Source organism: Podarcis vaucheri, assembly GCF_965113315.1.
Source record: "Podarcis vaucheri genome assembly, chromosome: 16".
Classification (NCBI taxonomy): domain Eukaryota; kingdom Metazoa; phylum Chordata; class Lepidosauria; order Squamata; family Lacertidae; genus Podarcis; species Podarcis vaucheri.
The window spans coordinates 12,607,423-12,621,712 of NC_138754.1; the positions used below are offsets into that span (position 1 = coordinate 12,607,423).

At 49.1% G+C, this 14,290-nt stretch overlaps 1 protein-coding gene across 1 annotated transcript in view; it reads right to left on the bottom strand.

The window, feature by feature from the left end:
- Positions 1-5,130: 5,130 nt before the first annotated feature.
- DNAJC4 (DnaJ heat shock protein family (Hsp40) member C4) overlaps positions 5,131-14,290 on the bottom strand; it is a gene marked incomplete at its 5' end in the record, with an annotated part of 45,461 nt that continues 36,301 nt past the window's right edge. Inside the window, 3 exon segments of the mRNA XM_082202469.1 lie at positions 5,131-5,423; positions 7,351-7,437; positions 13,712-13,885. Of these exon segments, the coding sequence (XP_082058595.1) occupies positions 5,276-5,423; positions 7,351-7,437; positions 13,712-13,885 (409 nt within the window). The 3' untranslated portion in view covers positions 5,131-5,275.

Consider the following 14,290-nt stretch of genomic DNA (forward strand, 5'->3'; position numbering starts at 1 on the left):
ATCGCTGAGTGATGTGTGTGTGGGTTTTTTTTGGGGGGGGGAGCAGTTATCTTCTGCAACATGACATGGCGGGTTTATATTGGGCCATCCACACTGCCCTTTCGCTCTGTTGTTTTGCGAGGCTCCCCCAGGGTTAGCGCACTCTTGCTATTCAGAGGGGCGCTCTTGCGCAACGAAAGCAGGACAAAGCGACAGCAGCCCTGGAATATTTGCGGTATGAAAAGTTGCAGAATTTCAGCTGGAAGTTACAAGACTTGCACCGATTGGAAGCGATGCAGTCTGCCCCCAAACCTTTGCAGCCGGTGAACAAGAAGATTGAAAGCAGGATTGTGTATAATTGCCACCAAACCATCATGAACACAAATCACATGTACGAGAGCCTTCTGGAAACTCACAACCAGGAATGGAGGTGACACTGCCATCCCTTGCTGTTTGTCCACCCAGCAGTTTGGCATTCAAAGGTAGACTACCTCCGGAGTTGGAGGTTCCATCAGGCGCTCTGCTGGGCTAAAAATTGGCAGGGAGATTTCTCATACACTCCTCCTCCTCCTTGGGAAGAGCCACAGGAGTCCAAGGGGCCATCACACCCGGCCCATATTTTGTGGCCAATGTTAATCATGCATTTTTAGTCAAAATAAAAAAATTCCTTCCAGTAGCACCTTAAAGACCAACTAAGTTCTTCAGGTATCTGAAGAAGTGTGCATGCACACGAAAGCTCATACCAAGAACTAACTTAGTTGGTCTTAAACTGGAAGGAATTTTTTTATTTTGACTATGGCAGACCAACACGGCTACCTATCTGTAACTGGAACCATGCATTTTTAGAATATTGTTGCAACCCACCCTGGGTCCTTACGGTGTTAGCTGGGCGAGAGATCAGAATCTGAGAGAAGGGTGTCTTGGGAGCTCTGGCAAAGATGCATACGCCAGTGTGCGTAACGGTTAGAGGAGGCATAGGCAAACTCCACCCTCCAGATGTTTTGGGACTACAATTCCCATCATCCCTGACCACTGGTCCTGTTAGCTAGGGATCATGGGAGTTGTAGTCCCAAAAACATTGGGAGGGCCGAGTTTGCCTATGCCTGGGTTAGAGTGTCAGACGATAGGCCCTGGCAGAGCAGGGTTCGAATCCCCAGACAGCCATGAATCTCACTGGGTTGCCTTGGGCCAGTCACCATCTCTAATCTATCACAGGGTTGTTGTGAGGATGAAATGGGGATGAGATGAACCACGTACACCACCTTGGGATCTTTGGAAGATAACAGTGATATTATATAAATAAATAAATAAATATTTTAGGTGGTCGATGCTGTGACTTGCAGTTTGTTCTACCCCAGAATGGGTAAAATAAATATACAGGGTTGGAGGGCATGCTCTGTCCAGTGTTGGCAAGGTCTCCTGCAGACTTTGCCAACTTGGTGCCCTCCAGGGTTTTGGAGGGCAATTCCCATCAGCCCCTCCAACTAGCAGAACCAATTGTCCCCCCTATAGTTTAACAACGCCCTGTTGTTACCCCCCCCAGCACTTATATTTTACAGCAAACATTGCCAGCCTGGTCCATTTCCCCTCCATGTTTTGGACTGAGCTGTATTTGAAAACATTGGGAGGGCACCAGGTTGGCAAACTTCCCCTCAAATGTGAACTAACAAACTAAACCACAGCCTTTACCTAACTCTCCTAGAGAGTCCTTACCAGAAGAGGGGACCCAGGAACACAGAAAGCTGCCTTCTGCTGAGTCATACCATCGGTCCATCTAGCTCAGCATTGTCTACACTGACTGGCAGCAGCTCTCCAGGGTTTCAGGCATAGAGTCTCTGTCGGCCCCACTTGGGGATTGAACCAGGGACCTTCTGCATGCCAAGCAGATGCTCTTGACCACTTGGCTACGGCTCGTCCTCCATGAAGCAGACTTCCTAAGCAGACTTAAAACCCCGGTACCTCTTAGTTCACCAATTAAGACATAGATTACGCTGCTTTGCTTGCTAAAGGAATCCAGCGACTGGGGAAATGCCTGGATTAGCCATGGGGTAGATGGGGAGGGGGAGATGTGCTGTGTCAGAATGGGAGGGGAGGGGCATGAATTCCACCCAGATTAGAGGGGGCCAATGCCTCTTCCTATCATTGCAAGACTTTTCGTGCCCGAATTCCTTCAGTCCGGCTTTCCACCTTTCCCTTCCTCCAATATATGTTAGAAGTAGCTCTAGTATGGCACACAACAGGGAAGTGCAAAAGCCATATCATCTCCTGCAATGAGTGAAGTTGGCTATATCCCTGTCCCCCGCTGCAAAAACCTGGGTCATTTATGGGCAATTTCTGTTGGGAAACAAAGTGCTTCGTGAACCAGCCAGCAGGGGGTGGTAGCTGTATAAGACACACCCCTGCAGAGATACTGCATGTGAATCTATGTGCAAGTACACATGTGTGCACATGCAAAAGGCACATTTCTATTTCATTATTTTGGTTATGGATGTTTATGTCCTAACGTCCTAAGTGTCACTAACTTAACACCCTGCCTGCGAGATTTGCACGGGCTGCCAGTTTGCTGCCGGGTCAAGTTCAGTGTGTTGGTACTAACATACAAGACCATATACAGGTCAGGGTCAGGTTAGATGCACTCAGTAGATCCCTGTGATCTGCAGGGGAGTTTCTCCTGCAAGTTCCAAAGATCTGGGAAGCCCACTTCACAGTAGCTCAGAGCAGGGCTTCTAGGGCGGCTGCCTGTTGAGAAACAACAGGCACCCTTTGGAAATAACGGAAGTAATTATTGTTCCAGCAGGTTTTCTCAGCTGGATAAATAGGTCTTGACCACAAGAGTCTATTTTATAGTGTTTTGCTTTAAGCACATGGGCAGGTTTAATTTTTTAAAAAACTGCTCGCTGATTTCATTGAACATTGCCTGGTGATGATTGTGTGGAAGGCAATGAATAAAATAATGATCATAACGAATGCTTTGCCATTAACCAACTTTGTAAGCTCCCACATGCCGCATCCTTTGCGTGAGCATGTGCACGCACAGGCCCTCCCAGGTGCTGGCGCCATACATGTACAAACCCATGGGCACGCTCCAGCAGTTGAGGGCTGCTCCTTTATCCCCCCCCCGCCTCCCTCCTGAGTGCAGGAAGCTTTGTAGTTCAGGCCCCTGCGCACAATGAGATTAAACCAGCATTTCACACATAGTTCCCCTTGCAAGCCGTGGTCTTGCTAATCCTCCCTGCACGTCACTCTGAGCTACCTCCAAAGGTTCATTTTCTCCTATGCTCTCTCCCCCCCCCTCCGCCGCCTCTATTTGCTGGAAATAACAGGCTCCAAAGGGGGCGGGGGGCACAAACGTCCTTTTAATACTTGAGTTTCCCTCTACACAGTCCCTGGCTGAATACACACCATAGATTTTAAGCACATGGTTCCCCCCCCAAAAAAAAATAATCCCGGGAACTGTTGCTTACCCCTCACAGAACTACATTTCCCACCATCCTAAAGACACTATGGTTCCCAGAATTCTTTGAGGGAAGGCAAGTGCTTTAAATGCATGGTGTCTGCGCAGCCCCTCTTTATTGTGCCCCTGGCACAAAACATTGAAAGCCACTGAGGCATTAAGCCCAGAGAAGGCTGCCCGTGGTATCTCTGCATGAATCACTGGTCTAGGCCTTCTGTCAATCAGCCGCTGCCCAAGGCGGGGTAATATTGCCATGCCTTTGCACTGAGCGCGACTGGATTGCTTCCACTGTGGAAATGCAGGATTACTAGCCTTCAGAAGAAGCTACCCATTTCATCTCTGAGTGAGTAACGGCCCTAAGCAATCTCCTTCCAATCACGCTTAGAACAGTGACTACCCAGGAAAAAGAGGGTAGGTGTTCTGAGGTCCCGTCTCGAATATGCGTTTAAGGCAATGCCATAGAACTTTAAACAACCATGGCTTCCCCCAAAAGCCTGTAGTTTTTCTCAAGGGTGCCAAGATCCATCTTCCACCTTCACAGAGCTTTAATATTTAGAGTGGTTAAACAGCCAATCCCTCTTCCCAAGGAACTCTGGGAATTGTAGCTCTGTGAGGGGAACAGGGCTCTCCTTACCTTGCCTTCACAAACAACAATTTCTAGGATTTTTTGAGGAGAAAGCTCTGTTTAAAGTGGCATGATGGTGATTTAAACATATGGTGAAGATGGGACCTGGGTGTGAGCGGGTGTTTAATTCTTGCTCTTACAAACCTCTCTTGTTTGGAAAATGCTGCTTCAGACAACACACAGCGGCAAAGCGAGAGGAATGAGTGGCGTGCTGTTTGGTTACCTGGCGGTTCTGCTCATCTGTGCTGCCCACGTCAAGACTGCAGGTTTCCACTTTCCAGGATGGGCTGCAACACTGAGTTGGAGGATGAGGGAAAAGCTGTGTGTCCCCCTTCCATATTTGAGGTGTCATAGGCCCAGCTGTGCTCCGCCCCACAGGGCGGAGGAAGAGACTGGGCCAGTTCCAACCGCTGAAACATTCAGCAGCCAGCTTGGGAGCACACCCTAGACCTGAGGAGGGAAATATTTTTCAAACTGAGGGATGTATTCCCTTCTGTGCCACACTCTGGGGGCTGCGTGCCAGTGGTGGGTGGGCCCAGAGGCAAAAGTGGGTGGAGCGACCCATGCAAATTTTACCTTTGTACAGTAGACTAGTCTCTACACACACTCACACAGCCCTCTCTGTCTTCCCATCCAGGCAAGTACTGTCAAAGTTCGGGGAAGCATCCCAGCTAGGCAGAAAGAAGGATGTGAAGAAGGACCAGTGAGGAATATGGCCTGAGGAAGTGGGGACAGTCCTGAGGGCCAGGCATTTGGCCCCCACACCTGAGCTGCCCCACCCCTGCCAAAGACCAAGAGTCGGCAATGCAGGCTGTTGCCAATCCTGGCTCCTAGGCCCTGCTTCTAGTCACACTCCTGGGTGGAGAAACATAGAAAGCTGTCTTAAGCCAAGCCAGACCATCGGCTCCATCTAAGCTCAGTAATGTCTGCACCTGTCCAGGGTTTCAAGGCAGGGGGTCTCTCCCAGTCCTACCTGGAGAGGCCATAACAGGCTGGCGTGGAGGAAGGGCGGAGGGCGTATTTCTGTGTGGCAAGAGAGGTAGGCCAAGGAAAAACAACAACAGAGGCCCAGTTTTCACTGTACAGCGATGTTTCTATTAGGAAGGAGGACAAGTGGAGAAATGGGTGGTGGAGGCTCAGAAATGCCCCTTCCTCAGCCCCGGCAGCTGGCCACCACCAAAGGCTTGAGGATTTCAGGTCCAACTCAGTTTTTCTTTTCATTTGGCAGTGGAGATGGGGGGAGCCGTTTCCCTCCCAGAGTCCAAGGCTCCTGCCGGAACCTGCTTGGAGATAGCGCTGTTTCGCTGGGCGAATTCGGCATGCTTCTGCCGCAGTAGCTCCTGCTGCTTCTGGAAGCCGATGGACCTGGGGGTGGGGGAAGCACAAGCACTGCGGGTGAGAACCAACTAGGCTTCCTCCACGCAAGCAAGCAAGCTCAGTGTTGCAGAGTGGAAAAAAACAGGCAAAGACACCTTTATCAGCCCAAGGGGCACAATGACATTGCGGGAACCTTCCAAGGAGCCAGTGATGGTCAAAAGAGGGCAGAGCAATGGATGGGATTCTCACCCATGCACAGGAAGCGCCATTGCAGCCATGTAGAAATCAGTGGTACACACACACACACACACACACACACAGAGAGAGAGAGAGAGAGCTCTCCATCCAGGCAAGCAAGAAGCATCATCAGAGTTCAAGGGCACATTCCAGCCAGGCAAAAGCATTCAAGGAGGGTGAAAAGCAGGAACAATGAGAGACATGGCCTAGGGAGGAGGTGTGTGGCCTGGAGAGACTTCCGAGGGCCAGACAGAGGGGCCTGGAGGACCACATTTGCAGCTTGGACCTAAGATTCCCCACCCCTACAGTAAATCAAGAGCCTACTCAAAAGCACTGCAAACCTTAGTACTGTGTCCCACATAAGCACACGTTGCACTGCAATGAATTCTTATCCCAGTTTCAATGGTACCAACTTCTTACGTGCAGCTTTATTATGTGCTGGGTAGGGACTTATAGTTTTGTTGCTTCTAGTTTAACTATTTATTTGTGCTTTTATATTGTATTTTTATCTTACGAATCACAAGATATTTTGATGAAGGGTGGTTTGTTTGTTTGTTTGTTTGTTTGTTTGTGTATTACATTTGTTAGTCATTTTAGCTTGCCCAAGCCAAACCAGAGGGACTTACAACAGACTAAACCAACAGCCCCACATTAAAACAATGGATGGGCACGAAATACAGTATCTGGGTTTACAGTTAATGTTAATTTGTCTGCCTGCTAATCGTTCGCTTACCCCGCACTTTCCAGTGCATCTCCCCGTAACTAGTGTAACTGAAAGAAGTTGGCATTTGTTGTTTTTTGAAGTAGATTTGTTGCGCTAGGACGACAGAGCCCTTTAATCCGCTTTAAATGCCCAAACCTTAAGTTCTGATAAGCGCATTGATCCCTTGTGCAAAAGACAGACCATCTGGAGACATCCTAAGAGAGAATACCTTGGGAGAAGAAGCCACTGTCCCTTCCAGACTGTTTTACAGGAAGGATTCAACTGCGTACTGGAAATTTAGGTTTGCACAATTAAAGGAGATTAAACAGCTCTGGTGCAACGAATCCATGTTAAAAACAACAGGCAGACCTTTTTGAAGTTAGGAAAACAATGGGGGAATGTACTAAGGAGTGTGGGATAAAGGACTGACTAGTGGAAAGACATGCAACCACCACGCAAGAAAATCAGAATGGAATGGCAATGAGTGCTTGTTATTATATAACCTCCCTGCAAAGAAATCAGAACAAATTAAAAATAAGGTACTGGGTGCAGAAATCCACATCTTAAAGATCTCAGCTTTCAATTTATTTATTTACTTTTAAAAGGCAAGTTTCTAGTCCTCATAGCCTCATGGGTTTCAGCTGTTTGGGGGTGGCAATTGCCCAGTAAAGTCACTTAAAAAAATAAGAAGGAAAAAGACTTTCAGTGGTCACGCCATACATTTAAAGCACACTTATACCACTTTAATGGGCTTCCACCAAAGGATCCTGGGAACTGTGGTTTGTTAATGGTACAGTACAATTTTCAGCACCCTTAATGAAGTACAGTTCCCTGGATTCTCCATAACTGCTGAAATGGTATAATAGTGCTTTAAATGCACAATGTGGGTTCAGTGCTACCCACAGCTTTGACTGTACTTAGCAAAACTTAAAAATAAATTATGGAAATTAAGGAAAATACAGTCATGTTGTAAAAAGAATACAGTTCACACTGAGGGTCATTTATGTGGGGTTAAAAAAAAAAGAATATACGTACCTAGCCCGTTCCTTGCTCTCATTATATATCTGGGTTATGACCCGGTCTTTCTCATCCATGAAGTTGTTGTGAACTTTCTCCAGCTTCCTGCAAAAAAGGAAGAGAAAAAAAAGGTGTTTGGGTAGAGGTTAGAAGTGGAACAGAAGCGGTAAAGCATTACTGGTTAGCGTTGGTAATGTATTTAACAGAAACTAAGCAAGCTGAACTGCAGCAGAATGGAAACAGCGCTGATTGTGAAGGACCCAGGGAGGGACAGAAATCATTGTGCCGCCTTATAGCCCTAGCTCAAGACAGAGGCCTTCCCTGGGGTGGGAGTGCAGGGAGACGAGAGATGGCGTAAGACCAAATATCCTGTTCCTTGGAGGTGGGGGAAGCAGTCAAATACATTTTCTGCCCTGGTCCATGTCTTTTTTTTACAACTGGGGTGGGAGGGGTTGGGGAGACAGATGTGGAAGAGGATGAGATGAACTCTTTGGGTTCGGAAATCCAAGTGGACAATTAGGTCCATCTAGCTCAGTGTTGTCTACACTGAATGGCAGCAGATTTCAGGCAGCGATCTCTCCCAACCCCACCTGGAGATGGCATCAGGGATTGACCCTGGCACCTTCTGCATGCTAAGCAGTTGCCCTGTCAACAAACAACAACCACACCGCCGCCCCCAATGTTCCCTGCATTCTATGTTTCAGTTGCACACAAATGCTGTTGGTGCTGGATGTTTCCTTCCATTTGGCAGACTGCCTTTCCCTCTCCCTGAATGTCTGACAACATTATATTCACAGCATGTCAAAGAGACGGCTACTGCTTATTCCACTAGCGCCTCACCTCCTGAAACAACGGCAGGGGTGTCACGCTTCTGATAAATACAAGTCCTATCAATGCGCAGGAAAGAAGAGCTAATGAAGGACTCAACCCACCCACCCTTTTTCCAGCTTCCCAAATTTCCATGAGAAAATGTCTTGCCACTTAATAGCCTTTTTGTGTGTTTACCTGGGCTCCACAAAACTGGGGTTGTGTGTGTGTGTGTAAAGCAGGGAGGGTGGCAGAATTTGCTATGAGCAAACTGAACTGGCCCACAGTCTGCTTGTCCGCTCTTTGCAAGCCAACCTTCCTTGCAGATTTCCCCTAATACTGTTTTGCTTTTAGCATTTTTCTAATATGACAACATTTGTTCCCACACAATTTATGGCTCGTCCAGACCCCCCCCCCCACTTTCCACCAGGGAAAACCTGCTATTTATCACAGAACTGGAGCAAACAGCAATTGGGTTTTCTGCAAGTGGGCATTTGCTCCAATTCAGTGGTACAGAGCGGGTTTTCCCAGGCAAAAAGCTCTCAGACCCGTGCTTCCTAGGCATGGGACAAACACAAGTGTGGACACCATCATCAAATTTGTCCTCAACTGTCTGCTAACTTGGTATTGCAGAAATGTGTATTTATTTTAACATCACCGGTTGAAGTGTTGACGTGATTATGTTAGCCATTAACCACCATTAACATTCATTGTTTTATCGTTAACCTTTCTCTCGCCTTTTGCCCCTGTGGCTTAGCCAAATGCACAGAGAAAGTGCAGCCACTGTCTTACATCTTAATGCGAATTCATGACATCTGTTGATGCAACCCAAAATGGGCTTTGTGTGTATTTTGTGAGAGTTCAAGGGCAAGTCTGATGCACGTATTTTTTTTCTAACGTCATAGTAATGGGTTAATTTTCCTATCATCTTGTTTACACTTATTAATCCATGCAAAAAGACAATTTGCAGTTTTTGTTCTTTTTTCCCCTGGGCAAAGTGTGTGGAGGGGGAATTATCAGCACTCCCTGAGAGTTATGCCTTGGCCCTTGACCAATATGAACTGGGCTTTTGGGGGTGTGGTGAGTCACTCATTTGCTTGGCAATATACGTGAAAATGCTAGCTGGCTGACAAGAAAAGAAATGGCAAAGAGCTGTAACTCCAGTGAGTGGCTGGGTGTGGGGAAGAGATCCATCACTGCCTCATCATCCTCACTTGAACAGACAGTAACCCTGCAGCAAGATGCACACTTCAATGAGCAATCATCGGCTCATTGAGTTTTCAGTCAGCTCTGAAATCGTCATAAAAAAGTTGAACAGCAACACTATTTCCGAAAAGCTGAAGGACCGGATCAGGAACAGTTAAAAATAGCGAAGCGAGAACTGAAACGAAACGGTACGGGTGACGAGTCCGTCGAATTGGATTAGATCCCGAGTGTAGAGTGTTTAGCTTCTTGAGCAGGCAGACGGCATTGCCCGTCCCAGAATCCTTTGCAAACGCCGCCTTTCGTTCTTAGCCAGCAAAATAAAGTGAAAGGAATGTTTGTGGACTGACTGACAAGTGCATCCCTCAGTTCCCAAGTCTTTATCTGTGGGGAGATTGCTCAAAGGTTCTGGAAGCGGGATTAAAAAGCAGGCTGGCAACCGCCTGAGGAAAATGCCTGCCGAAATCTATCCACGGGTGGCCTCCACTGGGCATTTTTTGGTGGGGCAGGGTTGTGTCTTAAGCTCCACCAGTTTCGAGAACTGAAGGTGCCCTCCCTTGACAACCTGGGAAGAAGCAGGGAGTGGCAAAGCCGAGGCTCCCTCGCCCAGCACTATTCATACTGGGTGCATATCTCCTCCTCTACCACCAGCACCCCAAACATGTTAACTGCTCTGCATAAAGATCCTCTGAGCGCCGCACAATACTGCTGCATGAATGAAAAGTGAGTGGATGCATTATTTTATGAATGAAGAAGAACGTAAGAAGAGCCCTTATGGATCAGGGCAAAGGCCCATCTAGTCACAGTGGCCAATCAGATGCTTCTGGCATGTGGCGGCTCTCCAAGATGGGGTCTCCCCCAGCCCTACCCGGAGATGGAACCAGGGGCCTTCTACATGTAAATCAGACGCTCTGCCCCCCACCCCCTGAACCACAGCCCTTCCACAAACTCGGGCAAATGAGAAGCACGGAAGGAGAGGCAGTTGATGGCAAGACACCCTGCAAAAGCGGGAGAGGGGCATTCTGTCCCCTGTTGCTCTTCTCCCCACATGGGTATGGAATTTGATTCACCCATGTGGCCTGCCCCCCCCTTTTCAGGCCCCTTTAAATGCCCCTCCCCGTTCAAGCATAAGCAGGCATGTTTAATTGCATTAGGCTTGATTAAAGGCTGCTCACGATTAATCTCTCCCTGGTCATGGCCGGCTAATTAGGCAATGGATTAGAATTAGAATTGGCTGGCTGGCTGGCAGCCGGGGTTGGCAGGCTGCATTGCTGGGAGGGGGGTGGCGAAGCAAGCCAAGGAAAAAAGAAAGGGAAAGAACCAGCCCAGCACCAGCAACTGCACAAGGGTCCGCCGTACCGCCAAGACAGGCCAAAAGGACGCAAAGGCAGTTGTCTCCAGAACCATGAGGGCTTGCATCCCTTTCTGGGTTCAAAAGGAGGGACTTCCCCTACATGAAATATGTGTGAACCAGCACCAGCTTCTGCTAAAGAGCCCATGGCCTACAAGTGTCTGATGTGGGCTCCTTCTATCTGCCATGCATGTTGCAATTATCCAAGAAGCTCCCTTATAAAAGGACGAACAGGCAACTCCCCTATTTACCTGCGTTCAAGGCACAAGCGACCGCGACCTCACGCATCGCTGTGAAGCCGGAAGTGGCATGAAAAGGGTCAAAAACGGCCTCAAAATAGTACAGAAACAGCAAAAATTGCACACAAACAGCGTCTAAGAATCCCACGAACATTTGCAAGTGCAATCCCAGGAGCCCTTGCACCTACCTTTGGAGCCTCTGGAGAGCTGGAGTTTGAGCAAGGAGGTTTGGAGGGAGCGGTTTTGGCGAAGTTTGTTTTTTAAAAGGTTTTTCAAGGCCTTCCAGAGGTTCGGAGCATGGGTAGGCAAACTAAGGCTGGACTTGGCGTAATCGCCTTCTAAATCTGGCCCACGGACGGTCCGGGAATCAGCATGTTTTTACATGAGTAGAACGTGTCCTTTTATTTAAAATGCATCTCTGGGTTATTTGTGGGGCATAGGAATTCATTCATTTCCCCACCGCTAAAAAATATAATCCGGTCCCCCACAAGGTCTGAGGGACAGTGGAATGGCCCCCTGCTGAAAAAGTTTGCTGACCCTGGTTTAGAGGGTGTTCACAGGCTTTTTTCAATGGTGTTCCCAATACAGTATACACATTTTCACTTAAATGTGCACGTATCCCCCCCACAGGAAGTTGCCCGTACTTTTTCATGCAGCACGTAGTTAAACTCGCTTGCATAGGAGGCAGAGAAGGCCACCAACCTAGATGGCTTTAAAAGAGGATTACAGAGGTACCTCAGGTTACATACGCTTCAGGTTACAGACTCCGCTAAACCAGAAATAGTACCTTGGGTTATTCTCAGGATGAGAATAGAAATCGTGCTCCGGCAGCGCGGCGGCCGCGGGAAGCCCCATTAGCTAAAGTGGTGCTTCAGGTTAAGAACAGTTTCAGGTTAAGAACGGACCTCCGGAACGAATTAAGTACTTAACCCGAGGTACCACTGTAAATAAATTCATGGAGGAAGAGAGCTATGAAAGGCTACTAGCCACGATGGCCAAGCTCTGCCTCCACAGCTGGAGGCAGCCATGATTCTGAATACCAGCCGCTGGAAGCCACAGGAGGGGAGAGGGCTCTTTTGCCCGAATCCTGCTTGCGGGTTCCCCACAGGCATCCGGTGAGAACAGGATGCAGGATGAGATGGGCCACTGGCCTGATCCAGCAGGCTCTTAGCTCATTATTGCCTCCACCAACTAGCAGTGGCCCTGCAGGGGTCCAGCAAGAGATCCTCTCCCAGCCCTATGCTGCTGGGGATTGAACCCGGGACTGTCTTCATGCAAAGCGACGGTGGCTTCAGCTATGATGGGGCTGATGTCAGCATTTGGAGGGCACTGGGTTGGCAAAGGGAATTCATGGAGAAAAGACAGCTGTGATCACTAAGTGGAACCTCCATGAGCAGGGGCAGTATATCTCTAAACAGCGGCTGGGCTATGAAGAAACTAGGAAAGGGGAAATCTTGATTTTGCGTCCTGATTGTGGGCTTTCCCTAAGCACCCAGGTTGGAAAGAGGTCGGTGGAATAGTTTGGCTTGATCTAGCAGGGCTCTTTCTGTGTTCTTATTCTCTCCATGTTGCATGTTGGGGGCTTAAGGCCGCCTGGAGAGTTCATGGCTGGGGCGAAATTTGAACCAAGGATTTCCTGATTCGTAGCTCAAGTGTCTTAGCTACTAAATGGGAAGGATCATCACTCTGTGGCAGAGGGAGGGACACCTCCTGCCTGCAGAAGGTCTCAGGTTCACTCACCGGTCCCTCCGACGAAAAGGATTTCAAGCAGCAGGCGAAGGGAAAGGCCCATCTCTGCCCAAGACCCTGCCGGTCAGAGAAGGCAATACTAGGGAGGATGGGCAAACGGCCCAACCTAGGAGAAGGCAGCTTATAATGTTCCAGTGTTCCTGCTTTGCATCCATAATCCCAAATACTGCCTTGAGCTCTTTAGAGAAAAAGGTGGGATATAAATGCAGAATAAATAATGATCAGCAAAGCACTGCACTGGGTTGGACTAGATGACCCTTGGGGTTCCCTTCAACTCTACAATTCTACGATTCACACCCCCCCCCCACCAAAGAAGGGAGAGGAGTTGGCTCCCAGTCTCAAGGAACAGGAGTGGCTTGCAAATCGCACAGCCTCCTCAGAGCTTTTGGGGCTGCCCACTTTCCCACACAGCTTGTCTTCACGATGGTAAAGCAGGGTGGTGTGGGCAGGATACCTTTGGAGGCGGTCCAGGGGTGAGGAGGCAGCAGGGCGTGCTGCCAAAGAGGATTCCCAATGCCCTACTTAGATCTTTGCCCCTGCATTGGCTCAGCAAACTATGTGGAAGAAACAAACGCGGCTAAATCTGTGTGATGCATTGTCAAGCTTCACCAGGGCAGCAATGAGGAAGCTCTTACAGCCCGATGGCAGCCTTCCCTTCTGGGTAACCTTTGGGAGGGTGCGGGGAGAGGGGCAAAAGTGGGTGGAGCCAAGGATCCAAATTTTTACCTTAGTATGGTAGGCTGGTTTCTACACCCACACTCACACACCCCTCTCTCTCCGTCCTCCAGGCCAGCAGAGGCGCTATCAGAGTTCAAGGACACAACCCAGCCAGACAAAAACACTCAAGGAGGGTGTGGAGCAGGGCTGGTGAGGGGTGTGGCCTGCTGAGAGTTCTGAGGGCCAGATACAGAGGCCTAGAGGGCCACTTTCAATCCCCTGAGTTTCCCCACCCCAGAATTTTAAACCTGGAACCTTCTCATCTGGTTTGGGGTGGTCGGCAGGGAAGGGGGAAAAGGAAGCAGCCCCATACCTGAATCCTATGTAGTGGGCAGCTAAGCCGCCCACTATGACGAGCAAACAGTACCCAAAGATGTATCTGTTCTGGCGACGCTTCCTCTCGAACTCGGGGCCTGAGAATGACTCTGAAGGAGAGTGGTGGAACTGTTGCCAATACCGTACGTCCTCGTTGGGCTCTGATGCGCTCCTGCAGGGAAAAGCAGAAAGTCAGCACAGGGCTGGCACAGAGACCGATGCATTCTGGTTGGCTGGCTGCTTACAGAACTGGGCGGGTGCAAGATTTTTGGGTGCCCTCTCCAGTTGGGGGGCGAGCAGGGGGCTGTAGAGCCTGAAGGAGGAAGTTCTGGCCTTCCAGATGGGGTTGGCCTCCATCTCCCATCAGGCCCCAGCCAGCGTGGCCAATGGCAAGAGATGATGGGCAGCTGTAGCCCCAAAACACCTGGCAGCCCAAGCTTGAAGAGCCCTGGCCAGTGTAATTGCTTAAGGCAGAGGACAAAGAAGGATGGCGATCAGTAGCTACTAGCCAACAGCAGGGTTGCCTCTGAGTGCCATTTGCCAGGAATCACAAGCGAGGAGAGCATTCGGGTCCTGC